This window comes from Mauremys mutica, chromosome 8 (assembly GCF_020497125.1).
Source record: "Mauremys mutica isolate MM-2020 ecotype Southern chromosome 8, ASM2049712v1, whole genome shotgun sequence".
NCBI classification, from domain to species: Eukaryota; Metazoa; Chordata; order Testudines; family Geoemydidae; genus Mauremys; species Mauremys mutica.
Genome location: NC_059079.1, coordinates 95,645,389 through 95,673,329, shown reverse-complemented (window position 1 = coordinate 95,673,329; position 27,941 = coordinate 95,645,389). Strand labels below are relative to the sequence as shown.

Below are 27,941 nucleotides of genomic sequence, written 5' to 3'. Positions count from 1 at the left end.
TAACCATTTGGTGACAGCTATTTCTTTAAGCTGAGACAACTGAAGAGCCAGGACAGGTGCAGTGTTTGGGATTTTGCTGAAGTGGAGGGTGCCTAGTACATCACAGAATCAGGGCTTTAGTGGAAGCATATATACATCAATGAACACTGAAGTTAGCAGCATCTCCTCACGAAAGCCCCCAAACTAAAATGGTACAAATTAATTCAGGGGAGCTTTGAAGAAGTTTATTTAATGGCTAGCTCTAGTTAGTGCTAGTACTTCCATTTCATGATGCTAGTGAAGTTGAGATTAATAAGTGCACTGTGGGGGGGAAGAGAAACCTAGATGTGTGTCCTTCAAATGTAATACCTTATATAGTTACCCATTTGATTTTACTTCCTTTCATATCCTCACCTTTGAGTTGAGGGATATCTATTTCCTGTTCTCATTTACTTGCTTTACAGGTTATACATCTCATTTCAATTGGCTTCACCACTCGCGCGAGAGTAGTTGTGTGGTTGTTAGAACACAGTACATAAGGTCCCATCCTCATCTAGTTTATTAAACCCAATGTACTCAGCATTCATCTCTTTTAAAAGATGGAGACAATAATGAGCACATCTCCCCTGATTTATGAACAAGTACAAGAAGAATGTGTAGGGATTCCTCCTCTGCTGGTTTCCAAGAGAAGAGCCTGCTTAGCATCACACCAGCCCCAAAGAAACTAGTCACTGTACGGCTTCTTAGACTGTCTTCTTTCTGCTCCTGTTTCCTTCATACTATATAAGGGTTCCACAAGCTTGTTATGAACAAGCATTAAACCTGGTGCAGGGGGAAAAGGAAAGGTTGAGTATAGGTAATTAAGTGCAAGAAATGGAGGACTTTTGCTTTTAGTTATGGCCACTTAATATCCTTATGTTTCCCTCTTCCCCCCACAACCCTCAAAGTATTTTTCACCCCATCGCTGTAAGCTTGATATTGGAGTGTCAGTATAATTAATTTTAAAAACTCCTTAGTCATTTACCACCACTACAGACTAATAGAAATTTTTAAATCTAGTTTACATTCTGTAATGTACAGAAAGAGGGACATACTTCACTCAGCTTGGAGAATTAAGCTAGCCTCACTCATTTCATTTATGGCTTCTAAGCAATAGCAGTTTCTAGTTTTGAGTTACTAACTCAACACAGGGTTCATAAAACTATAGTGGAATATTTAAATAAATAACATTTACATCTAAATGTTACCCTGAATAGATTTCTAGTCAATGGAGATTTTGGGGGGTTTTTTTTGTTGTTTTTTTAAACTTTAGGGTTGAGAGTTATTTGACAGCACTTCCTTCAAACAATTTTTCTGACAGGAAAGATTTGCTAAATTAAATGGTAGCCTTTAAAGCAGAAGTGGGCAAACTATGGCCCGCGGGCTACATCTAGCCTGGCCCCTCCCCTGCTATCCCATCCCCCCGCAGCAATCCCGCCACACGAGCAGCATGGCTGGCTGCGGCCAGGCTGCGATCTGCTGCTGCTCTGAGCAGCATGGTAAAGGGGCAGGAGGGGAGGAAGGGGGGTTGGATAGGGGGCAGTTAGGGGACAGGGATCAAGGGATGGTTGGATGGGGTGGAGGTTCTTGTGTGGGGGCAGTCAGGGGACAGGGAGCATGGAGGGTTGTATAAGGGGTGGCGCTCAGCAGGGCGGGGATCCCGGGTGCAGACAGTCAGGGGACAAGGAGCAGTTGGATGGACTGGGAGTTCTGAGGGAGGTAGTCGGGGCAAGAAGTGGGAAGGGGCAAGGCTGTGTGGAGAGGCACAGCCCTCCATACAGTTTTGCTACCCCAATGTGGTCCTCAGGCCTAAAAGTTTGCCCACCCCTGCCTTAAAGTATAGAAAAGCTAACTGAAAAAGTGGCCTGATCTGGCCAAATATTTACCTTTAAAGTATTTCACTGTTTTAACTTTGAGTTCTAGGGTGGCATCCTCATCACACACAAAGACAGTGCTGGGATGCTGCTGAAAGGCAGATACTGTCCACATGTGGTTTACTCCTTCCTCAATGGCTTTGTACAAAGCAAATGCTTTATGGGCTCCTGTGATTAGAATCATAACCTGAATTCAAAAACAAAACACAGGAATAATAGTTAGGTTTTGTGATGTACATTTAAAGGGAACACCCAAGCGTGATTTGAAGCAGTAGATGAGTAAATCATCTAAAGAAGAAAACGATTTAGTCCTCCCCAGCAGTGTTTCACTTCATTGACTGGGCACTGTTCACTTCGGCTGTATTGTTTTAGGTGGTAAAATTATGGCTTGCCTGGCCATTTTAAAGTTTACCCACCTGTTACTTTGAGCTCTCCCTTTAGTGTTTATGCAAGAGTAGACTAGAGCAGTTTAGAGGAGGTGATTAATGGTTATGAACTACAGGTGTAAAAATAAATTCAACCACACACCACCTTGTGACTCTCACAATTTGCTGGTATACCTCTGAGTTAGTCAGTGGTTCTCACACTTACCTTGTGAGATTGTCCCCTGGAAACCTCCCTTACCCAGCACCCTAGGCTAAATGCAACTGTACTCCATAGTTACATTAAAAATGTTAAAGCAGCATAATGGAAGCCACATGAATAAGCTCATTTTGATACAATGCGTATGGCTGTTTGGTCAGACCCTTCTTTTCTTCTCCCTGCATGTATGGTTTTACTTTTATTAGGACCAAAGCTCAGCCGTCATGCCGCATTTATAAGCCCTTCAATTTGTGTCTAATTTGAGCACGGCTACTTTGATCTTTGCAATCAAAGCCCCAGGAAAAAAAGCTATGAGGTAGTTGTGCAGGGTACAAGAAGGTAGGTTGTTTAGTTGAGCAAACTACACTTCTGGAAGTTCAGTTATAATGCCTGGGGCTGGGCTGCAGAAAGTACCACTGCTTGAAGACTAGACAACCTTTTGATGCTCCATGGAGCACGATATTAAGTCATTGTATTTTAATTCTAACCTCTCTAGCATCCATGACTGTGCCTACTCCAACTGTGAGCGCCATTGTGGGGACTTTGGAGAGGTCGCCATCAAAGAATCTAGCATTAGCCAAGATGGTGTCCATAGCCAACGTCTTCACTCTAGTTCTGGACACCAGACTTGAGCCGGGCTCGTTGAAGGCAATATGACCATCTGGGCCAATACCTGTATTGGAGACAGTTTAAGAACTGTGTCACAACCTTAACACATCATAGGAAACAAAGCCAACATCATTTTTACTGTAAGGATGGTATAGGCTCCTAAGAATAGCTACAGAATAGGTGAAGCACACTACTTTCATGCAAGAACTTGCAGCTTTGCTCAAGCTTCTGCTTCCCTTGAAGTGAATGGCATCCACTGCCAAGTAGATCAAAACCACTCTGCCATCATCCCCTACCCCTGCAGACTTTGAAGCCAGTCTATTGTTCACATTTTGAGACCCATCTACTTGAACAGGAGCCACATTCCACTGACGTGGTATGGCCATAAGACTTGGCCAGAGGTGGAACAGCTACTAGGACAACCTGAACATCTCACTGAGACAGGAAAAAACCCCAAACACACATACACCACAAGTGAGTCACCTATGCATAGCATTTGTCCCCATCAATGCCATAGAAGGGAATGGATAGAGGCCACACTTAATAGACAGGTGTGCTTACAGTAATTGGAAATGGGATGCACATGTGGCTTTACTGACTGCAAATCTAATAAGTGGCGTAAACAAAAAACAAAAATTCCCCAAAGTCAGCTAGAATTATGGCAAAAACAAGGTTGTGTTCTCTCCAAGTCTGTTATTCTTTCAGATTTTCACCTCCAACAAAGAGTTCGATTCCACCAGCTGCTTTGATTTTCCCCTCAAAAGCATCACACTCCGCCTGTAGGTCAGTTGCATTTCCATCCAGAATATGGGTGTTTTCTGGAGAGATGTCAATGTGCTTGAAAAAGTTATTCCACATGAAGGAGTGATAACTTTCCAGGTGATCCCTTGGGAGACCTGTTGACCAGGAACATTTATTATTTCTTGTTTATATTACAGTCACACCTGCAGACCCCTTCAAGACACACGGCCCATTGTGCTGGACGTTGTACAAACACAATCCCTGCTTCAAATGCTTACATCCAAGGCCCCATTGACTTTCACACCCTGATTGCTACAGCTTTCAGGACTGGGGCCTCAACTGATAAGTGGGGGCAAGAGAGAGGGATACAATAACCTATATAAAAACTTTTACATACATTTGCATAGACATCTGGGGTTTTGATTACAAATTAATGCCAGTATCCCCATCTGCCCTTCAAGCTGGGCTTCCTTAACTTCCATGAGTTTAAAAAATAGTCACAATAGCTCCAGTAAGATCCCAGTGTTAGGGAGAGGCACATCATCCTAGTTATATGGATATGGTGCATTAACATTATGGAGCAGGTTCTCCAAAAGGGCAGATACACAGCAGGTCTAATATTTGTCTTTACAACATTCTGCAGAATTATTGTTAGTCCAAGCTTGTTAACACTATGCCAAAACCAGAGAAGCGATTTTAGTCTGCTTAACAATCAGGGAATTCTTCCAAGAACTCCCCGATTGTTATAGAGTCATCCTTTATAGAACTGTCTAACCCTAACCCGAAACTCTCTATGATAATTTTTTCTGTGAATATTCTGTCCACTCAAATCAGGAAGAGAATGCAATAGCATTAGGGCCAAAGAGCAAACACACACACACAGTTAGCACGTATGTTTGGTACCTTGATAACCAGAGGATTTGTTCACTTTTCTCTCTGAACCAGCTCTGAGAAGAGAATATTACATCACAACTTTACAAACAAGGCGATCCTAATCTAACATAATAGGACCACATGTCAGTAGGTCTAAAGTGCAGTCTTGCTGGAGTACTGCCTGTCTCTGTTATTAAGTACAGACAGTGCTGCAGCATTGTGTCCAAACCAGCCAAATAGCAGAAGTAGCAGTTTCCCTGATCAGAAGAAAGCTGGGCTAAAATGGGAACTTAGTAGATTGTATGTAACATCTTTGAACAGCATCTTCAGTGGGACTTCTTTAATTATATACTCAGGTAGTATATCACTCAGCTTTTAAGAGAGTTATAGCTAATGTGATCTCTCTAATTGGAGGGAAAAGTTGCAGCTCGTTAATTTGTATTACACAGTATTCCAAATTCCTCTCTCTCTCCTCCCCATCTGATTTTGGGATCATTTTACATTGGGTTCTATACAAAGTGATTTTGAATTAACATAAATGTCTGATTTCTTTTGATTTTACTCACCAGAATAAATAAAGTTTAGAGCCAAAAAAGAAAAAAGCTGGATTGTGTCCTTACCACAACAGTTCATGAAATAAGACGACTCACCTACATATTCATCCATATTAAAAGTTTTCACATATTTGAAGGACAAGTCTCCATTCTTGTAATACTCAATCAGCTTTTTGTAACATCCTAAAGGAGTGCTTCCTAAGAGAGATACGGAGAATAAATTAAAAATAGTTAGTGGAATGACTGGAGACATTAAAAATCATTAAGTATAGCAAATAACACAATCACTATAACACGGTCTCTTTGGGCCTCAGACTCCCTATGTTTAAAATCGAGACAGCATTCATCTACCTTACAAAGCAGGGTGTTGTGAGACAGGCAATGTCTGAACACAGCTGCTTTGAAGATGTTTAGCACTAAATATTATAAAACAAAAATAAAAGCAGCCATACGTACTAAACAGTGGTTTTACCAAGACATCACATAAGTAGCCTGGGTGAGACCAAACTAGCTCTTACATGGTGTGGTGGGAGGGGCAGCCCAGTGGGTTGCACTTCTGATGCTGCCTCCCCAAAATCAAGAATGTGGTTAGATCACAACCCTAATATAAAAAAAAAATATGGAAACAAATCTACGTCAACTTTCGGAGTCCAGCTCCTGTTGCTCCAAGATTACAGACCCTTACTCCTTGAACTAAAGGAGAATCTCCATGATTAGCCATAAAGGGGCTATGACACACAGTTGAACAATTATGATTCTGTTGAGTTGTAATATTGAAGATTCTCTTTTAATTCAAGTAGTAAGGGTCTAATCTTGTAAGTAGTTGAATGCGGTCTCTATTTTACACATTGAGGAAGCACACAGTTCTCCAAAGCACCACTGACTATTCCATTTATGTGAAGAGGTATTTCGTTATGCAATGCATCAGCTTCTATATTATTGTTATTTGGGAGGCATCACTCTATATAATTTATTTACTTTAAAAACAGAGAAAGGTTTCTTAAGCTAAGTAAATTATATAGACTGTTGCTCTCCAAATAACAACAGAACTGCATAAGGAGACACTCCCTTCACATTAGGGGAATATTCTGCCACTTAAATGCTCCAACTGGTGAAACAGTCAGGATGCTTTACAGTTGATTAAACAGAGGGTACCATCAGCATCTTAATGAATCTTCTTTCAAAGCCTACCTGTGGGAAGTCCAAGAGTGAAGTATTTGTCCGGGCCAGGGTTAAACTGGATAATTCGATTCCTAATGTATTTTGCAGCCCACTCACTGGCTTGCGCATAGTTCTCAAGAATGATGAGTTTCATTGTCTCCTGCACATTTAAAATAAAGAAGCTTAAACAGAGGAGTTCACTTTCTAAATTGAAATAATATTGGGAACTCATATCGCTACCAATTTTCCTGTCCAGTTACATTCTCTCTCCACCTCTCACTGCAAGAGATACATATAATATCTGAGTGCATTCATGAACCAAGTTACTTTGGCCCTGTGAAAGGAACACTGTTGGCCAATAGCAGATTTAAAAATTTTATTAAAGTAAATGTTTAAAATGAAATATACACAGGTTGAGAGGGAAGGTACTGTACATCTGGGGTCAGGCTTGGGTTATGGGGGGTTACAGATATGGTTTGCAAGGATGAAAAGATACATACATATCACATAACCGGCATAGACCCAGATTGGGGTGCAGGTACTACCAAGAAGAATTAGCCACTAAGGATGAGATTGCTCCCTAGGCAAGTTATTCCCCTATAGGGGCAGGAAAAGAGCTTGGGTTTACTAAGCATCCAGTTTCTTGAAATGGTGTGGCATTCTGGATCTGGAAGAAACTGGATGTAGATTCCTAAGGATACCCTTCCTCAAATCAGAGGAGGCACAGGGAAATCTGACAGACCCTATGCCTTTATTCTGACTCTCCTTCCCAGCTATCACTGACTCTTGGTGGTATAGCTTGGCAGAGGCCATACTACAAGGGGTTCTCTGCAAGCGGGTGCCCAGAACCTGCCCAAATAGGGTTACCACTTACAAAGGGAAAGAAAGGGGCAAGTTAACGTTGACCAGAGCAGCATTAGCTTACCCTAGTAGTTTGTGTTTTCAGGGGTATACAGCTTCCTCCACAGGACCCTGTCTCTTCCCCACCCCCACCCCAAATCCTATGAACATAGATCAGCCAGTGGGGATGGGGAGAAAGGCAAACAATACCATGGAGGCAGCACTCCCTGGCTTCTTTTCAGGCCTGGCTCCAATAGATCCTCATTGCCTCGCCACATGCCAGCAGGAGAGGATACGATCCCAAATTAAAAGGAAGCTGGCATCTTGGCACTCTGGTGTAGTAAGATACAGGGAATGCAGCTTCCCTTTGAACCCACCCCCAGTCTGAAGACTTGGGGAGCTGTCTGTCAGGCAATCCCTCTTCCCAAGGGAGTGAGAGCTAAGCAGAAGGCAACCCACTGGCTGCAGGTGACCTGGCCTAATTTACCTGACAGTGAAACTAAAGACAGGGTGGGTGTTCCCTGGATCCATCACGGGCATTAGTTAACCCCAGGTAAAGAACAAGGCCTGAGAAAGCTGCCACCCCAGAGAGTGTTCTGGGAAGAGATCAGCTCGGTCCTACATTCCCTGCGGGAGCTCAGGCCCACCTCACACCCCCAGCCTAGGCCCGGAGAGCATGGGGGACCTTCCAGTGTCACCTCTCCCCAGGGGCAGCTGGGTGACCGCTCTGCTAGGAAGCGGCCCCGCTCCTGGACAGGGGCATTAGCCTCCTTCAGGGGGGCAGAGAGGGAGCGGAAGGCAGCAATGGGCCTTTCAAAGCAGGCACAGGCTGGGCCATCCCCGCTCATCAGGGGCTACCGACAACCCCCCGCCTCAGTCTGGCCAGGCGCTAGGGCCCCTGTGCCGGCACGGAGGCGGTTACCGCCCCTGGGCCGGCGGCTCAGCGAGCACCTGCCCACGGTCACTGCAGGAGGCTGCGGCTGATCGTGGAGCCTGCACTCCGGCACCCACGGCGCTGCACGGCCGGCGGGAGCGGGAATTTAAAGCCCTTCCAACAAAGGGACCCCAGCCGCGTCCCGCGGGCGCCATTTTAGCCCCGAGGGAGCGGCTGGGACTCGAACTCTTGCCCCTGCCCTCCCCGCGGGGCCCCGGCGCAGCCCCCGCCCCAGCAGCCGTAGCCGCAGCCGCACCGCGCACTCTAGCGCCTCCTGCTGCCGCTGCCGCCTTCGCCTCCTCCCCGGCGCAGCCCCTCCGCCAGCAGCGCAGGGCTCACTTACCTGTCCCGCTGCGCCCGCCCCCCACTCGGCTTCGCCCCAAGCCGCGGCCCCTCGTCATATGACTGGGGGCGGGTCATGTCGGAGGAGCTGACTCAGCAGCGCGGCCTCCAGGCGTCCTCCCCCGCCGAGCACTTCCCCTGCTCCGGCCGGCCAGATGCGGCTCACGCTTCGCTTCCCAAGCTGAACGCTCCTCCCCCGGTCTGGGCTCCCCTTTGAGCTTTGTGCTTGGGCAACACAATCCTGGTTTGCTTCCACGCAGCTCCTGCAATACCGTATTTATTAACCAGCCAGTAGCTGTGGTTTTAACGCTTCATTTTTAAAGTAGCCAAAACAACAATCTCGGGACAGAATTAATTAGAATTCTTTGATGGGGGGTCAACCAACATGTGGACCAGCGTGATCCAGAGGCTGCAGTGTATTTGAACTTTCAGAAATCTTTTGACAAGGTCCCTGACCACAGGTTCTTATGCACAGCAAGGTGGCATGGGATAAGACAAGAGGGGATGGTCCTCTCATGGATCAGTAACTGATTAAAAAATGGGGAACCCAGGGTAGGAAAGAATAGGTTTCAGAATGGAGAGAGGTAAATAGGTGTGTCCCCCAGCGAGCTGTACTGGGACCGATGCTGTTTCAACATACTCATACATTTATAAGTTGGGGAAAGGGATAAATAGTGAGGTGGGCAGTGCTGGGGCTTGGGGCGAAGGAGTGGGGGGCATGGTTCCAGCGCCTGTGGTCCCCCCACTTTTAGGGCACTTCTGCTGCTCCTATAGAGGGCAAAAAAATGGCAGATGAAATTCAATGTTGAAGACATGCAAAGTAATGCATTTTGGAAAACAATCTCAAGGATACAGACAAAATAATGGGGTCTATATTAGGTGTTACCACTCAAGAAAGAGATCTTGGGGTCACTGTGGATAGTTCTCTAAAAACAGCTGCTCAATGTGCAGCAGCAATCAAAAAAGCTAACAAGGTTAGGAACCATTAGGACAATGGTAGATAATAAGACAGTGTGATATTTCCCAGGGTACAGTCTGGACTGATGGAGAGCTATATCCCCTCAATTTTCCACCCTGAGGGGCCTTTTTCACTGCTTTGCTCTGAGAGCAACTATGCCTGGTCTCCCTACCCACAGCCTCCATCATATAAATCAATCCCAGCTATACTGTATGAGTGCTTAGCTAGCCGCCCATGAATTACACCAGCAGGACAACAACAGCAAACTCCCAGTCCCAGATTTCCCCCCAGTAATGTGCATCTTCTGCCCAGCACCTTCCTGGACAATTCAAGTTCGTATAAAATCCATTAATAGAAAATAATATGCACAAATCTTGTTATCCTAATTAAAGTTCCCAAACACTTCACTCCAAATACTCACTGATTTAGATAAAACAATAAAACAAGTTTATTAACTACAGAAAAATAGATTTTAAGTGATTACAAGGAATAAGGCATAAAAGTCAGAATTGGTTTCAAAGAAATAAAAGGTGAAATGCAAACTAATACCTAATTTAACAAGCTTAGTGAACTTAAAGCAAAAGGATCTCACCACATGTTCTAGTAGTCTTATTGACTGGATCTTTCAGCCAGGATCCCTCCCCAGTTGACTGGTGCTTACTTTGTCTTTCAAGTATTGTCAGTGCTGTGCGTGACTAGATATGAAAGGATAATTTGTGTCCTCTGTTCTCACTTCTTACAGTTATTTTCCACTTTGAAAATCATCAGCTGAGATTCAGGAGATGGAAAGTTTGGTCAGGAACTTCCAGCTGTTCCATTGCCAATATGTAAATTTCTCACTCAGACCCTTCTTCCTGCCAAAGAATGGCCACTTAATCAGGTAATAGTCCATATGATTATGTTGACACTGGGCTGAGGTGTTGGCTAGCCTTTTGGCTCTGGGGAACTGGTTTGAAGCTGTTTCCCTAGACTTAGAACATGTCTTTTACAGTAGAATTTTATAACTTTACATACAATGTTGCCACACATATTTTATCAGGACAAGAATGATCAGTACATTGTGAGTTTTCAAATGATACCTTACAAGGCATACTTTATATAACATTTATCATAGTCTTGTAAAAAGGGTGAGCATAGGGATACAGATTGTCACGGACAGTAATGTCATAATGACACTATATAAATCCATGGTACACTCCCACCTTGAATACTGTGTGCAGTTCTGGTCACATCATCTCAAAAAAAGACATTATAATTGGAAAAAGGTACAGAGAAGGGCAACAAAAATGATTAAGGGTATGGAACAGCTTCTATATGAAGAGAGATTAAAAAGACTGGAATTATTCGTCTTCAAAAAGAGACAACTAAGGGGAATTATGATAGAGGTCTATAAAATCATGAAGGGTGTGGAGATAGTGAATAAGGAAGTGTTATTTACTCCTTCACATAACACAAGAACTAGGAGTTACCCAATGAAATTAATAGGGTGCAGGTTTAAAGCAAACAAAAGGAAGTACTTCTTCACACAACACACAGTCAACCTGTGGATCTCTTTGCCAGGAAATGTGAAGACAAAACCTATAATTGGATTAAAAAAAGAATTAGATACATTAATGGAGGATAGGTCCATCAATGGCTATTAGCCAAAAAGGTCAGCGATGCTTCTCCGTACTCTGGGTGTCCCTAAATCCCTGGCTGCCAGATGCTGGGACTTGATGTCAGGGGATGGATCACTTGATGATTGCCCAGTTCTATTCTTTCCCTTTGAAGCATCTGGCATTGAAGACAGGATATTAGCCTAGATGAACCGTTGGTCTGACCAATATGGCTGTTCCTATGTTGTCAGAAATGTAAGGATCTCTTGGAAAAGAGCTGATAAAGTACAACATTGTCAATAATCTGGATTTTATCTTAAATCCTGCCGTATTTGGTTATTTCTTAAAGCCCCAGCTCCTAGATTCATATGATTTGTGTAAACCACACCTTTTGTTTAAAAAACAATTTTCTAGCCCTCATGGTTGCAGAGAAAAGCTTGAAAATGTGACCCAAGTGCATTCTAAAGCTCAGAAACTAGACAACGAATAAATATAACCCAACCTTTATTTTTATTTGTAACCACATTCTTTTTTAAAGCCAGTCTCATGATTTTGGGGGTCCTGACTCATGATTTGAATGGGTTGGGGTTGAGAATACTGGGTAAACTAAAACCACAGTGACACTATTTTATAAAATAGCTAATCTAAGTAGGTATGTGTATGGACCCCAATCTGACAAGGTGGACTGCAGGGGGCATGGTAGTATCCATGTAAGTATCCTCTTATGTATTTAAAAATAGATATAACAGTAACTTTTTTCTTTTAGTTCTTCCTTCCCTGTTTGTGTGATAAATAGTTCAATTAGTTTGTAGGTGTATATGTGAGACAGTGAGCTGCTGGGTAAGAAGGTGGAAAAAGCACCTTAATTCTGATCTCTGTTTCATGGTTAATAGTCTTCTCTATTTTGTATTCAGGAGAAGATTATACCAGTGATATAAATGACTATGCCAAGGTTGACATGACACATTGTAAGAATAGCTGCAAGCAGTATGCCAAAGCTGTGCTGTCTTGTGCTATGATACTGTTAGCCCTCTCAAGCGAAGCAGGTTGGGTCACTATTATTACATATTATTTATATGATGCCAAAAATGTGCTCAGTGCTTTATAGAGTGAATTAAAAGACATGATGTTCTCTGTCCCAAAGAGCTCTCAGTCTAAGGCACCTATATGGGGTTTGGTGCAGAGTTGGACCTTACTTTAGACATGATGGGACAATAGTCAGTGCTTAGATGGGATACCCACAGGTGCTGCAGGAAGCAGCGATTGGCTCAGATCCTGCCAGTCAGTGGGACCATTCACAGTGCACAAAGTATTTAAGTTTTTGCACGATTAGGGCTTTAGGCCTGATCTACACCTAAAATTTAGGTCAATTTAGCTATGTCGTTCAGGTGTGAAAAATTCACACCCTTGAGAGACGCAATTAAGCCGACCTATGCCTCACTATAGACACTGCTAAATCAATGGAAGAATTCTTCCATTGACCTACTTCCCATCTCTTGAGGGGGTGGTTTTATTACAGTGATTGTAAAAAACCCTTCTGTCACTGTAGCAGATATAGCACCATAGCTGTGCTGCTGTAGTGTCTATAGTGTAGACAGGTCCTTAGTTATTCCATAGGTTATTCTCTTCCCTCTGAGTCAGCACTGGTTCTAGCATGTTACTAGGAGGCATTGTGCTACAGGAGCTGCCATCTTTCAGATAAGGTATAAAACTAGGGTCCTGATAATTTCTGGTCATTAAAGCTCCTGCAAAATTTCTGAAAGAGTAGGGGTATTAACCTTGGTATCCTAGAAGACTTGTACTGAGTGAGTACCTTCTCCATCTAAATTTACCCTGCAGTTTCAAATGAATATGATATTCTTTCTTTCTTTCTTTCTTTCAACTGCTGTGTTCTTCCCTAGAAATGATTGCCTTTCACTGGTGGATAAAGTGTGACTCTATTTTATTCCTTAAGTACTCAATGTGGGATGTTGTTATACTTAATTAGATGTTTGTAATATGCTTTGAAAGCCTTGGTTAGGAGTTGATATGGAAGTGTGGAGTAATACTTTATTTGTAATACAAATTCCCTATAGAAATCAAATTGGTTTTCATAATAATAATAAACCATTCTTTCCCCAAAAGGAAAAAAGGTCGCTTTTACTTTAGACTGACATGAAATTGTGTTACTATTTAGTATCTTTCTATAGTTACATTTTCATTTGTTTAGATATCCACACAAGAGTCATTTATTCAACTGTCACAGTTCTTAAGAGACCTATCTTTGTCCCTTGAAAATCTTTCTTGACAATAGATTTCACCACACCCCACTGGAGGCTTGAGATTTCAAAAATACTCACCCGTAACCCTCTGGCTTGTAAATTTTACAATAATGGCATTTGGAGAATTACAATGTTTCTTCCACTTCCATCTCAGGATTTAGTAGCTTCTTTCTACTGAAATGCAAATAGTAGCATTTTGAACTGGTTAGAATTGATGGCAAGTCCAGATCATCACTGAATTAGCACCTATTATCCTTCGCAAATTTAATTTTTGTGGTAAGATGTATTGTGACAAGTTTAACCTTGGAGTAAAATTTTCAGGAGTGAATAATGAACCCATGAAAAGCTAAATTTATTGCAAAAGTGCTGTCACAATCTAAATCCCAGTGGTGAAAATGAAATCCTTCGTGCAGTTAACTTTACATTTCTGTAATTCCTTATCTACCTTATCAGTGTAAAAATGTCTGGTGTATTTTTTTTTTAATGCTGCTCATAAAATCTTGTACATTGCAGGATCTTTGATTTGAAAAATGAGGAAGAGAAGGAATTATGTAGGGCTAAATCCATTGGAAATTATTATAAAAGTATTTGTAAAATTCATTTAAAAATACCTATCCTCTTTTCTGAGGCAGCTCCTTGTGAAGAATTGGATGTACAAATTTAAATAATAATAATAATTAATAATAAGGCTCCACTTATGCAAATATCTATGCACATACTTAACTCTGCTCACACTCGTTATCCTATGGAAGTTTTTGCAGGATCTGGACTTAAAATAGTAGTGTTTTTAGTTTAAATACTTTCTATAATTAAAGTACTTGGGCTGTTAAAAGTGTATTCAGATAAATAATCTCTAAAGAAAATGTTTTGTTTGAGTATATTCCTCTTCAGAAAATCATTTAAAATGTTTTTAGAAATATAAAGAAATAAGTATCTTTTGGAACTAATGGCACATTTTCCCTTGCCATTAAAAGGCCAACAAACCCTACATTTTCCTCTTTTTTCCCCCCTTCTCTTAGAAGGGTGCATTTCACTGTAATGGTCTGTTTGGCCCAGCTGTTCAGCTTTTGTACATGGTATCTTAGCAACCAGATCTTTGTGAAGCAAGCCAGGAGCAGTGTCTCAGTTGGGGTAGAAACAAACCACCTTCTCTCGCTCTCTCAAATGTACTTTCTCTAAATCCTTCTCCTAAAAGCATTTTGCAGAGACTTGCTTTAGATTAGCTTTCTTCTGGGGTCTGATCCTGCTCCCTAATCATTATAAACTCTTATATAAAAGGTTTGTAGGCATCTAAGCCCCATTGTCGTCAATGGGAGTTAAGCATCTAAATGCCTTTGAGAATCTGGGCCAGACAGTCCACAAGTCTTGCCTCTTTCCAAACCAAACCTAAAACTCACTTCTCCGGCTTCACTTTACCTCCAGAACAGGGGAGGGAGAGGAAGAAGATGATTTCTAGTTGGGGCAGAAAAGGGGAAATTAGATCACTGAACATCCAAACAGCACTCCGTCTCTCTTGGCCTCCTTGCCGCATCTATGGAATGGGGACAATAACTGTTAGTCACCTTAGTAAGGTGCTTTGGAATCTACTGGACAAACACACTATAAGTGCTAGGAATTATTTATTATTATTAACTGGGGATTTTATTATTGATGGAAGATCGGATACCATGGTGAGGTGAGTGGTATAAATGCTGTAGGTAGGTAGCTAGCCAAGGGTGGAAAAGGAAGCAGGCTCTGGGCTGATTCAGCTTCTTCACACACAACAAACCCCCCTACCTCCCATTCCTGAGGTAATGTACAGTATCAGCAGAAATGGATGTTGTGCCAATGGGCCACCTCATTCCCAGCCTCAGTTCTCTGCTTCCCCTCTCCTTGTGAAGAAGTAATGCATCCTTTGGCTGCAGAAAGTTGGTTCTTTATGTTGGACGTGATGCTCTTTCGTTAGGCCGATGCCAGATTTCAGAAACAGACAGTTAGACCTTGCAGAACTAAATTTCCTCTTTAATGTGTTTAATGTGTGACTGTTCTTTTTGTCCCCCACCCTTTCCCCTATTAAGTTATTTTAGCACTTTCACGTGGTTCATAAATGAACAGAAAGTCAGTTAAAACATTGCCCCAAACACACTGATACATTTTTAGATGCATAAGCATATCTGTCTTGCCTGCATTTCCAAGAGCCTAGCTGCAGTGTACGTCAGAAATGCTCAAACTTTGCCCATCTGAGGACTGTACTAGCAACTTCCTAAAGCCCTCCTAATTTATATTAAATGAATCAATTTTCCCCCCACCAGTCTTTAATGCAGAGGTACAGCCAATCATGTTATCCAATCCATCTTCTCTCTTTCAGCGATGGAGAAACTGAGACACAGAGAAACGGAACACAGGACTATGGGGCCCAGAGTCTGTTACCTAAAGGTCTGCTTTATGTTTGGTTGAAGGAGGCACTTCAAGACACCAGCCAGGGAAGGTAAAATAACATCCCAAATTATAGCACAGCTCAAGTCCCCTTCTTCAAGGCTGGCTTTCACACACAAAAGTTTAAAAAAACAAGAGCAAAACAACCCAGAACACTGGGTAACAAGCACCAGAGAGAGGCCTTTCTAGCTTTCAGCAAGTGGGATCATAAGGGGAAAAGACACAGCATCCCTACTTAATGACCCCTGTAGTAGCTTCATTTGTACTTTTATAGCCCTACCCTAGCTCCCCCATATGATAGACACAGAACCTGGGCTCTCCTTGTAACCCCTTACATGCTGCCTGGGACTTAAGGAGCACCTTTATACATTGTTACAGGCCCTTATAAAGCTAGCTCTTCTCTCAGATTATTTCATTATTTCCTATGTAGAGAGCTTTTTATTTTTAAGAATAATTTCACAGGCAGTTTCTCTTGTGATCCTGCCTGTGTGGTTTTCCTGTTTTAATAATTTAAATTAGTGTAGTGTTGGCTAAAGGAGCCAAAGCCTGACAACTGTGAGCGTCCACAAAGTGGGTACATCATGAGCAGCTGCAGTGATAGCCTGGGCTTCCCCCACGTGCTTTCCCCCGCACAACAAGATGGAAATGTAATGGCCAATAAATCCACCTGTATCAATGGCCCTGTGTGATGATGCTTGTTATGTTTTGCCTTGTGAGGGTTAAATCGTTTTAATGTACCTGTTGATCTCAAGAGAATTCATAGGCTATGAATTTCGACTTCTGTCAATCCCTGGGGAATGAAACACCAATCTCAGAGCCGTAACGTGAAATGTTCACTTCTAGACCAATGCCAGCAAACATTGCTAATCAGAGGGACCAGTGATAGTTTTAAGTTCTGACCAGTTCTGGTCCATAGGGTCAGAAAAAAAAAGAGCCTTGATCCCTGGTTCTTCTTTTCTCATTTTGTCATCTGAAGGGAAATCAGGTACATCTCCCTATCAATACCAGTGTCACTTGTTGAAATCGGTATTAAATAAACATTTAAATTATTGAAACACATGTGCAACTTCTGGTGTGCAAAGACAGAATGCTGAATAGTCCCCCTGCGACAACACACAAGAACCTCTAGACGGCAGATAACCCTCATCAGAGCTCACATCTCATGCTGTTACTATGGTAACATGGTCAGGTCTCTGAGTTTTCTAAAAAGCAAACACTGAAGACACAGACTGCATAAGAATTGATTATGAGAGCGACAGCACTAGCCTCTCCCAGCAATGGCACTTTAGGGGTTTGGGTGGAAGCAGCTAGGTCACCCAATCTGCTGTGATTAGAACACTATCCAGTTCAAAGGCTTCTACATGGCACTTGCTCAGACCTGTCACTGTCTGCAGCATATTCTTCAATGGCCCTTTGGCCCCTCAGATGCACTAAGTGGAACACTGCTGCATCTGAGGGTTGATCCCACAATATCCAACCAATCCTCCAGAATAGGCTGAATGGACCTAGTTCATAGTACATGAACTAGACTTTGCCCAGGACACTTGGATTAACTCCCCACAGCTCATAAAAATGCCATGAAATGTTAATTGTCACAAATGGTCAAGCCCTTGTTTTACATTCTGTTCAAAAGATACTTTGATCATCACACTGCACAAAGGCACAGTGGCCATGGGCAGCTCCTGACAAAAGCAAAGCAGAAATAGAAACCCAAAGCAGGAGGGAAAACAATCCAAGAGATACCCAGGTGCATGCATCAGTTATGAGAGCAGTCAAGTACTATGTGGTCTGCATATTATGCAGGTCTGTGTAATGAGCAGCTGTGTGAATATAACGTGCAGTCCATGTGCAGTTATGATTATTTACACATTTCAATGTTTTCCTATTTGTAGTCGGCTGTTGTCAGTGATTTAAATGTTAAACAGCTCCATGGTACAGCTCCTGTACAGGATCATTTTCCTTTCCTCACAACTAGCAGATTGTGGGGAGTAAACAATTCTGCTCTTCAGAGCAGGTAAATTTTAAATAGGTGACTAATAAGCAGAATAATTTTTCTTACTCTCTGTGTTACCTTCAGCAGAACCCAGCAGAGTTTAGAGACCAGGATTTTCCCCTTTGGGAGCTGCTTGAGAAGCTTTTAATTTGCGGGGGGGGGGGGGGGAATTAAAATTCCTGTTTTAATGTCTGTAAAACACCACCACTACCAGGGACCCTCTTTTAGATCCCACAGTTGACATGGCTTCTTTCAGCTTTACCGTCTGACATCTCTCATTGCTTGGGCATGTTCCACTTCTCCTCTCACTCCGGTGTAAAAAAAAAAAAAAGAACAAAACAGATGAATAAGAAGGAAAAATGTGAACCTACTGCACCCTGGGAGCCTGGTTCACTGTCTGGCTTCTGCCAGCAGAACCTGGATGCCAGTCTTGGATCATGAGTTTGTCAGAAGTAGGGGCTTCGTGACACAAGTCACCATCAAAGCCCAGCTGCCTTAGGAGGCCCAGAGCTTGCCAGTACTGTCACTGTATGCTTATACAGCCCCCATCCCCGTAGTATCTCAGTGCCTCACAATGAATTTATCCTCAACAATGGGGAGCCGAGGCACAGAGAGATTAGGTGACTTGCCTCAGGTTACCCAGGGAGTCTGTGGCAAACTCAGGTATACAGCCCAGATCTCCATTGTCTCAGTGCAGTGCCTTATCACACAATTAACCTTCCTTGTGATTTAAACCCACTTTATCTAGTCTGATCCATTGCAGCTAAGCATTTATACCAAGCTTTTTGCTGCACTTTCTGAGGGCTTGTCTACACACAAAAGTTGTGGTGCTTTAACTGTACTGATATAGTTGGTTTACACCACTATAGTTAGTCCCATATGCGAAGGGAAATAAACCATTCTGGTATAAGGCACCTTTATTCTAGCATAATTGCAACCAGACTAGAGTTGTGGTGCTGTAAGTGTGGCCTTGTCTACACTACAAATGCTTTGCCAGTAGAGGTATTTGGCAGAACCTCCTAGTGTAGACACAGCAAATGCTAATAGAAGGAGTTTTTCCATTGACATGCTATCACCACCTCCCTGGACAATGTTAGCTATGCCAACAGAAGCAGTCTGTCAGCATAGTTGTGTCTACAGGGGGTTTTGCCGGCAAAGCTATGTCAGTTAGGGTGTGTGGTGTTTTCATACCTGACCAAACTTGATAGTGTCAGCCTGGCCTATAATAGTAAAAAAAAATCACAACTCTAACTGAAAAAGTTATGGTGGTACCAAACTGCGTGCCTTGTGCTCATCAAACCAAATAGTAGCTGAACCTGCATGGCTGCTCTTACTCATCCATTCAAGAGGCAGCTTGACAGCAAAAGGAGGAAGTTGGCTGATGTAACCAACAGTGCGGGCCACCCCTTGAAGGGGGATTGTCTTGGTGGAGCAGGAGGTGGTAATGATTGTGCTCAACAAATGCCAATAAACGGCACTGGAGGGAACATAACCTACACCTTTACTAAGGGATACCAAAAGCTGCTGCTTAGCATACTCCCACAGCACCCTGGAGAATCATTACAGCCATTAGGCCTTGTAAAAGCACAGGGCCAATCCTGCTCCTTTTGAAGTCATTGAGAGTTAGTTCTACAACTGACTTCAATGGGAGTAGGAGTGTGCTCATAATACCTCCTCCCTCCATGCCATCTTGGCACCACTGGTATACTTATTTCCCCTCCCCCACAATATTCCATGACTTGGAGAGCCTTAGCTACGTGCCTGGGTTAACAACGCATAGCTGTGAGTAATCTAGTCTGAGACGTGTGCTGTGGGAGTATTCCTCTTTACAGCAAACTAGGCACTCCAGAAATGACAGAGCACTTTTTATCATTACAACTTACAACCAATGAAAATTGCAACTACAACCAATGAAAATTGCAACTACATGCAGAATAGAATAGCCTAGTGCTGTTGAGGAGGATGAAAGTCTCAGGGAAGGAGAACATCAAAGTGGAACAGAGGGAAACGATCCCATAGTTGGGACACTCTCTCCAGATGATGTCATGATATCCACTAGCACTGAGGATACCTCTCTGGGGGAGGGAACTCCAGTTATTCGAAAGAGACAGGTAATAGTAGTGGGGAATTTGATCATTAGAAATATAGATAGCTGGGGGAAATGCATGGTGAATTGCCCACCGGATGTGAAGGTTGCAGATCTCTCAAGACATCTAGACATGCTTATGTGTAGTGCTGGGGAGGAGCCGGTGGTACATGTAGGTACCAATGACATAGGGAAAGATAGGAGAGAGATTCTGGAGGCCAAATTTAGGCTGGTAGGTAAGAGACTGAAGTCCAGGTCCTCCATGGTAGCATTCTCTGAAGTGCTTCCAATTTTACACGCAGGAGCAGTTAGTCAGACAGAATTGCAGGGTCTCAGTGCATGGATGAGACGATGGTGTAGGGATGAGGGCTTTAGATGTATTAGGAACTGGGGAACCTTTGGGAAGAATGGGTTCCACCTGAACCAAAATGGAACCAGACTGCTGGAATGTAAAATTAAAAAGGTCATAGAAGAGTTTTTAAACTAAGGACTGGGGGAAAGCCAACAGGTGTGGAAGAGCATGTGGTTTGGACAGAGACATCCCTCAGTTGATGATCTATTAATGGGGATTCTTTGTATCCTATTAAGGAGGAGAGGATGGAAGATGATAAAGTACAGGTAGGATGTGATGAGAAACAGTCAAATTAAAAGGTGTCCTGTTCAATTACATCACATGAAGGCAGACAGCTAAAAAGTGACACATTTTATAAGTTCTTAATGCAAATGCTAGAAGTCTAAATACTAAGATGGGTGAACTTGAGTGCCTGGTATTAAATGAGGATATTGATATAACAGGCATTATAGAAACTTGGTGGACTGATGATAATCAATGGGACATGCTAATACTGGGATACAAGATATATAGGAATGACAGAATAGGTCATTCTGGTGGGGGAGTCACACTAAACGTGAAAGAAAGCATAGAGTCAAATGTAGTAAAAATCTTAAATGAACCAAACTGTACATGGCATCCCTATGGATAGAAATTCCATGCTTGAATAATAAGAATATGGCAGTAGGGATATACTTCTGACCACCTGACCAGGATGGTGATGATGACTGTAAAATGTTCAAAGAGTTTAGAGAGGCTATAAAAATAAAAAACTTAATAATAATGGGGGATTTCAACTATCCCCATATACAAAGGGTAAATGTCACCTCAGGACGGGATGCAGAGATAATATTTCTTGACATAAATGACTGTTTCTTGGAGCTGCTTGTCCTGGAACCCATAAGAGGAGAGGCAATTCTTGATTTAGTCCTAAGTGGAGTAGAGGATCTGGTCCAAAAGGTGAATATAGCTGAACTGCTTGGTAATAGCAACCATATTCTAATTAAATGGAACATCCCTGTGTGGGGGATAACACCAAAGAAGCCCACCAAAGTAGCATTTGATTTCAGAAAGGAGAACTACACAAAAATGAGGAAGCTAGTTAAACAAATTAAAAGATACAGTCCCAAAAGTGAAATGCCTGCAAGCAGGATGGAAAGTTTTAAAAAACACCATAATAGAGGTTCAAATTAAATGTATATCCCAAATTAAAAAAATATAGTAAAAGGACCCAAAAAAGTGCCATCACGACTTACCAACAAAGTAAAAGAAGCGGCTAGAGGTAAAAAGGCATCTTTTAAAAATTGGAAGTTAAATCCTATTGAGGAAAATAGACAGGAGCATGAACTCTGGCAAGTCAAGTGTAAAAGTATAATTAGGCAGGCCAAAAAAGAATTTGAAAAGCAACTTAAAACTAACAGCAAAAAAAAATTTAAGTACATCAGAGACAGGAAGCCTGTTAAACAATCAGTGGGGCCACTGGATGATTGAAGTTCTAAAGGAGCACTCGAGGAAGATAAGGCCATTGCGAGAAACTAAATGAATTCTTTGTATCACTCTCACTGCAGAGGATGTGAGGGAGATTCCCACACCTGAGTCATTCTTTTTAGGTGACAAATCTGAGGAACTGTCCCAGATTGAGGTGTCATTAGAGTTAGAGGAGGTTTTAGAACAAATTGATAAATTAAACTTTAATAAGTCACCAGGACCAGATGGTATTCACCCAAGAGTTCTGAAGGAACTCACATACGAAATTGCAGAACTATTAACTGTGGTATGTAACCTATCATTTAAATCAGCATCTGTACCACATAACTGGAGTTATAGCTAATGTGACACAAATTTAAAAAAAAGGCTCCAGAGGTGATCCTGGAAATTACAGGCTGGTAAGCCTAACTTCAGTACCAGGCAAATTGGTTGAAATTATAGTAAAGAACAGAATTATCAGACACATAGATGAACACGATTTATTGGGAAGAGTCAACATGGTTTTTGCAAAGGGAAATCATGCCTCCCCAATCTATTAGAATTCTTTGAGCAGGGGTCATCAAATCTGAACAAGGGTCATCCAGTGGATATAGGTGCAAGGATATTTTGCGCCCTCGGCAAAACTTCCTCCTTGCGCTCCCCCGCCCCTTGCACATCGGTTCATTGAGGGGCAAATCCCAACGAGCCTTTATAGCTCTAACTGCACCTGTTACCTCTTGATTTTTAAAAAGATATTTCTGAATGATCAGTAATGAATACAATCATACAATACAAGGGCAGAGGGGATATTTTATTATTGGGTTGTAAATCTTTTTCTCTTATAATATAAATTATACATGCTGCTAAGAAGGAAGGTCTTGTGTGTGAGTCACATGCCTGGGAGTGAGCAGATCCACGTTCTATTCCCAGCTTTTCCTCAGAATTCCTGCAACACACAGATTCTTCTCCCTTGCAAGGCAACTCAGAGGAACATCTAGACGAGCTAGCTGTTACATAGACGTATCCTTGGGCCAACATGACACCCATATGCCTCATTTTCAATTGAATAGGCACATTCCCTCCCAAGAACTCCAGAGAGAAGGGATAGGGAGTGTTCATGGTACACTATCCCTAGAGGACATGCTACCATATTTGCAACCAATGTGGAGAAAGGTCTAAGGGGAACATGACCAAGTCTGCAGCCCAGCACCTTTTGAGGGAATTTGTGCACCAAGGGTGAGTCCCTTAAGCAGGACTACTTGCAACCATGTACCATGTGTCCTAGGGTGCAGGACAACACTAATCTGTCAGTTTATGGTTAAAGAGCAATAAAGCACTGAAGCACTTGCATAATTTCAAGCATGAGAGTAGTCCTGCTATGTTTAAGGTTACTCACGTGCTTCAGTGCATGTAGCATGGGGGCTGGATAAATACTGCTACTCTGGATGGAGTTATGTATTACAATTCCTATGGCACTGTGTTTTAAAAATATTAATATTAAAAATTTATATTGCCAGAGGTGTCAACCAAGTTGGGGACCCATTGTGCTAGGAACTAAATTGATACATAGTAAATGATAGTCACCAGGTGTTTACAGTCTAAAGACATGATATAACAGGTGCATAGACAAACACCTGGGCAGGTTGTCAGTGGTGCGTATGGCTGTGGGATGTTTCTTTTAGAATGAAATCCAAATTAATAAATAAAGTCACTTGGCATAGCCTACCAAGAATGAACTTTGCAGCTGCCAAATCAGTTAATTGCTCATCCAACTTCCAGCAACTTTCATGAAAATCTAGGCTCTTAGATAAAAAATGTATTTCTCTCTCCCCATCCTCTGGAAACCGAACTACTTGGTGGCTTAGTTGATATGAGTTCATTGTTTTTCATTTGACTTTCAAAATACGCTGTGCAAATATTTGAGTAATTGTACCTAAAAAGGCAGAAAAGGGCGCAAAAAAAAAAGAAGGAAAAAAAAAAGGTTGTTTTTCCATACTCAACTTTCAAAGTCATTTTCTTTCTTTGTGAATTTTTAACAATATTAAAGTTAGTAAAACAAGACTTTTTTTGAAACTTGATGGTCCAAATATATACAAACTCACTTTGTATAAACACATTAAAATACTTTATATTTACTTCTCAACCATGTAATTGGTCTTTTTTTTATCTGAAATCTGAAGAATATTCCCATCTTGCATGATAAGCTATAATCTAGGGCTTCTTCTGAATTCTGTACCATTGTTCTGGAATGTAACCAAGATTTTCAATGGTGAACACAGAATCTGCTTTTCAAACACAAAACACAAAAGGCCAAAAATGCAATGTGATGGGATATCAAGTTATTGAAGAACCCTAAATATGCATTTATGTGCCGGCCCCCATGCGCCCCCCCCGGTTCCCTCCTCGCCGCGCTCGGACTCTGCGGCTCCCAGGAGTGTGAGCTGCTGCTGCCCCTCCCCGAGCAGGCTCAGGGCCTGCGCCCTGGCAGCAGCGGTGGCTCACATGCCTGGGAGCTGCAGAGCCTGAGTGCAGTGAGAGAGGAGCCAGGGGGTGCACGGGGGCAGCACCCACATGCATCTGCTGCAGCCTGTAGGAGCCCCTGGGGAGGGTGCCGGGTCGCAGCCTGGGCAGGAGGGGTGGGGGGCCTGGCTGCTCCCCGCTAGCGGCGCTGCTGCCTTTGCAAGGCTGCTGTCCCCCCTGCGCCACGCTGGCTCCTCCATGGCTGGGGCTTGCAGCCCCCGCAAGCCAATACTCTGGCTCTTCGGTGCCTCCGGAAGGTGGCTCCTCCCTGCTGAGCCAGGGCACCGCTTTTTGGCACCCCCAACCACTTGGCACCCTAGGCGACTGCCTGGTTTGCCTAGTGGTTGCACTGGCCCTGGTTATAGTGTACTTAGACTTTCAGAAAGCCTTTGACAAGGTCCCTCACCAAAGGCTCTAAGCAGTCATGGGATAAGAGGGAGGGTCTTCTCATGGATCAGTAATGGGTTAAAAGATAGGAAACAAAGGGTAGGAATAAATGGTCAGGTTTCAGAATGGAGAGAGATAATTAGTGGTGTCCCCCAGGGGTCTATACTGGAACCAGTCCTGTTCAACATACTCATAAATGATCTAAATGATCTGAAAAAAGGGGTAAACAGTGAGGTGGCAAAATTTGCAGATGATACGAAATTACTCAAGACAGTTAAGTCCAAAGCAGACTGAGGCCTGGTCTACACTAAAAAGGGGGTTCGAATTAGGGTACGCAAATTCAGCTACGTGAATAGCGTAGCTGAATTCGAAGTACCCTAGTTCGAACTACTCACCCATCCAGACGCGGCGGGGTCGAACTCCGCGGCTCCCCCGTCGACTCCGCCACCGCCGTTTGCAGTGGTGGAGTACCGGAGTCGACCGCAGCGCTTCTGGAGTTCGAACTATCGCATCTAGATCAGAAACGATAGTTCGAACTCCGAGAAGTCGAACTCATCGCGTCGACCCGGCCGGTAAGTGTAAACCTACCCGGAGAAGAGTTACAAAGAGATCTCACAAAACTGGGAGACTGGGCAACAAAATGGTAGATGAAATTCAGTGTTGATAAATGCAAAGTAATGCACATTGGAAAACCTAATCCCAACTATACATACAAAATGATGGGGGTCTAAATTAGCTGTTACCACTCAAGAAAAATCTTGGAGTCATTGTGGATAGTTCTCTGAAAACATCTGCTCAATGTGCAGTGTCAGTCAAAAAAGTTAATAGATTGTCAGAAAGCATTAGGAAAGGGATAGCTAATAGGACAGAAGATATCATAATGCCTCTATGTAAATCTGTGATACACCCACATCTTGAATACTTTGTGCAGATCTGGTCACCCTATCCCCAAAAAATATTGGAATTGGAAAAGGTACGGAGAAGGGCAACAAAAATGATTTGGAGTATGGAACAACTTCCATATGAGGAAAGATGAAAAAGACTGGGATTTTTCAGCTTGGAAAAGAGATGACTAACGGGGGGATATGATAGAGGTCTAGAAAATCTTGACTGATGTGGAGAAAGTGAATAAGGAAGTGTTATTTACTCCTTCACATAACAAAAGTGAGGAGTCACCCAGTGAAATTAATAGGCAGCAGGTTTAAAACACACAAAAGGAAGTACTTCTTCACACAACAAGAGTCAACCTGTGGATCTCTATGCCGGGAGATGTTGTGAAGGCCAAAATTATAACAGAGTTTAAAAAAGAACTAAATAAGTTCCAGAAGGATAGGTCCATCAATGGCTATTAGCCAGAATGGACAGGGATGCAACATTCTCTGAGTGTTCCTACCCTCTGTTTGCCAGAAGCTGGAAGTGGACGACAGGGAATGATGGATGGTTACTGTTCTGTTCATTCCCACTGAAGCACCCATTGTGATAATTTCTGTACAAAGACATGAAAAGATATGATCCTTTTCTCCAAGATGCTGTAGTGAATGGTAATGAGTGCTGGGTTAATCAGGACAGCATCAGCCTAAAGATTTAATAGGGATGAATTTAGCTAGTCCCAATTCCTTAAGCGGTGGTCAGCCAGTTGTTAAAAAAATGGGAAATGCTAAGGCTTGGAATGGGTTTGAAGGATCCGGCCCTAGGGTGGATGTAGTAGGACATGACACCAGGCTGTCGGACAGTGCAAGGCCCCAATTTCAGAAGAGGAGGGCAGGGTCCATACTCCCGGCCCTTAGGAAAGTGGGAACCTGGGATTGCCCCGTCGTTATCATTTCTACCTATTAAACCCAATCAGTCTCGAGCTGAATGGGGCTGAGGCAGGTGTGCAGGATGCCCCCGGGGCGGGCTCAGGAGTGAGCCAGGCGAGGCGGCAGCACGGGGAGGCAGGAGTGTGACAGCAGAGGGAGGGCGGCAGCGGCGGGGGAAGGGAAGTGGTTGGCGCTGAGCAGGCAGCAGCCAGTGACCCGGCAGCGCTGCGCTTGCGAACCTCCGCCTCCAGCAGCGGCAGCGGGAGCAGCAGGGGCGGGCGGCGCCCAGTGAGTGTGGGAGGCCGGCAGGGGTGGCTGAGCGGAGCCGCGCCACTTCCAGAGCCGCCCCGACCTGTGTCGGGACCCTCCGACCCCAGCCAGCCCCGCGGGGCCTCCGCCCGGTCTCCTCTCTCCGCCTGCCACTCCCTCTCCAGCGCCATGGCGGCGGCCGCCGAGCCCAGCAGCGGCCGATACCAGCAGGTGAGGCCCGGCAGGGCGGGTACGCGAGCGCCGCGGCTTTCTAGGCCGCCCGGCGGGGATTGTGGGGCTCCAGGGAGAGCCGCTCCCCCCGCCCCGGCCGAGAGAGGGAGCGGTCGCGGTGGGGAACCGGGGCGGGGAGCAGAGGGAGGGTGACCCCCCCAGCCAGGCCCGCCCCCCGGGGCTCTGCCGGGCACCCCGAGCCGCGGGCCTAGGGGCCGCGAGAATCTGCCGCCCCTGCCCTGGGCGTGGGGCTGCGAGCACCCAGAGCGACACACCGCTGCCACCCGCCTGAACCCCTCCCTGCCCCTTACAGCCTTGTGGGAGGGCAGCCGAGAGCCCGGGCTTGGGAGACCCTCCAAGGAAAACTACCGTACGGATTGTAACCACCCCCTTCCAAAAGTCAGTGCCGGTGCCTTGGCCGAGAGCCCAGGACACACCTGAAAATTACAGGCTGGGGGAAGAACTAGACAGCAGCCTCCCGGAACAGAAGTGCTGGTCCTAATGCAGCCTGGCCAAGCGGGCATGAAAACCTGCACAAAATCATCTAGGCCTTGCTCATCAGTGTGATCACAACATACACAGATGGGGCTTCACTGCACCTGGTGGCATTGAATGAACATACAGTATTGCTTGGTGGAGTGTGCAAGTGGAATTTGGGAGTGGGGGGAGATCTGATGTGTCTTAGTCTAGCAGAATCCTGTGTTAGCATCAGTATGATTTAATGGGGTGAATTTACTTGGTGCTGATTAATAGTTAAGGGATCTTCGGTCAGGTGTAAACTAAACCAAGGATGTAACATTTATTTGGGTGTTTTGGACTTTTCACCGTCACTGACAGGTTAAAGCACCTTCTCCATAATAGGTCTTTTGGATAGAAGAGTTCTAAACTAAAATCTCTAATTGTGGGAATTTAGGTGAGATAATTTAATGTATGTGACATTAAACTCATCCAAGCATAGAGGGTCAGAAGAATGTTTTGCATGCCACTTGAGCACTGCATGGGAAGATGGGCGTGAGTCGAGCAGCCACACAGTGGTTGGTGCCTATTCTGTGATGGATCAAATGGAAGTTCTCAGTAGACTGGCATTAAATTGTCCATTGGTTGCAGACTGATGTGTTGGT

At 43.8% G+C, this 27,941-nt stretch overlaps 3 protein-coding genes across 6 annotated transcripts in view; 2 read left to right on the top strand and 1 right to left on the bottom strand.

The window, feature by feature from the left end:
• NDFIP1 (Nedd4 family interacting protein 1) overlaps positions 1-27,941 on the top strand; it is a 134,165-nt gene that overhangs the window by 20,641 nt on the left and 85,583 nt on the right. Inside the window, exon 1 of one of the 2 annotated variants that reach the window (XM_045028683.1) lies at positions 26,553-26,820. The exons of the other annotated variant lie outside the window; for it this stretch is intronic. Within the exon in view, the coding sequence (XP_044884618.1) occupies positions 26,779-26,820 (42 nt within the window). The 5' untranslated portion in view covers positions 26,553-26,778. Of the gene's footprint in view, positions 1-26,552; positions 26,821-27,941 lie in introns of those variants that run through there. 2 annotated transcript variants of the gene reach the window in all.
• LOC123376572 (E3 ubiquitin-protein ligase RNF14-like) overlaps positions 1-27,941 on the top strand; it is a 75,417-nt gene that overhangs the window by 20,665 nt on the left and 26,811 nt on the right. The window lies entirely within an intron of this gene.
• Positions 353-8,681, bottom strand: LOC123376575 (glucosamine-6-phosphate isomerase 1). Of its 3 annotated transcripts, none has more exons than XM_045028677.1 (7): positions 8,530-8,681; positions 6,443-6,572; positions 5,348-5,449; positions 3,797-3,979; positions 2,963-3,147; positions 1,905-2,079; positions 353-801 (listed from the first exon to the last, which is right to left on the bottom strand). In XM_045028677.1, exons 2-7 carry the CDS (start codon positions 6,564-6,566, stop codon positions 704-706), a joined length of 867 nt encoding a protein of 288 aa, XP_044884612.1. In that variant the 5' UTR covers positions 6,567-6,572; positions 8,530-8,681; the 3' UTR covers positions 353-703. The 3 variants fall into 3 exon arrangements, with proteins under 3 accessions (XP_044884612.1, XP_044884614.1, XP_044884611.1); XM_045028679.1 differs by lacking the exon at positions 8,530-8,681 and adding an exon at positions 8,443-8,486; XM_045028676.1 differs by lacking the exon at positions 8,530-8,681 and adding an exon at positions 7,463-8,087.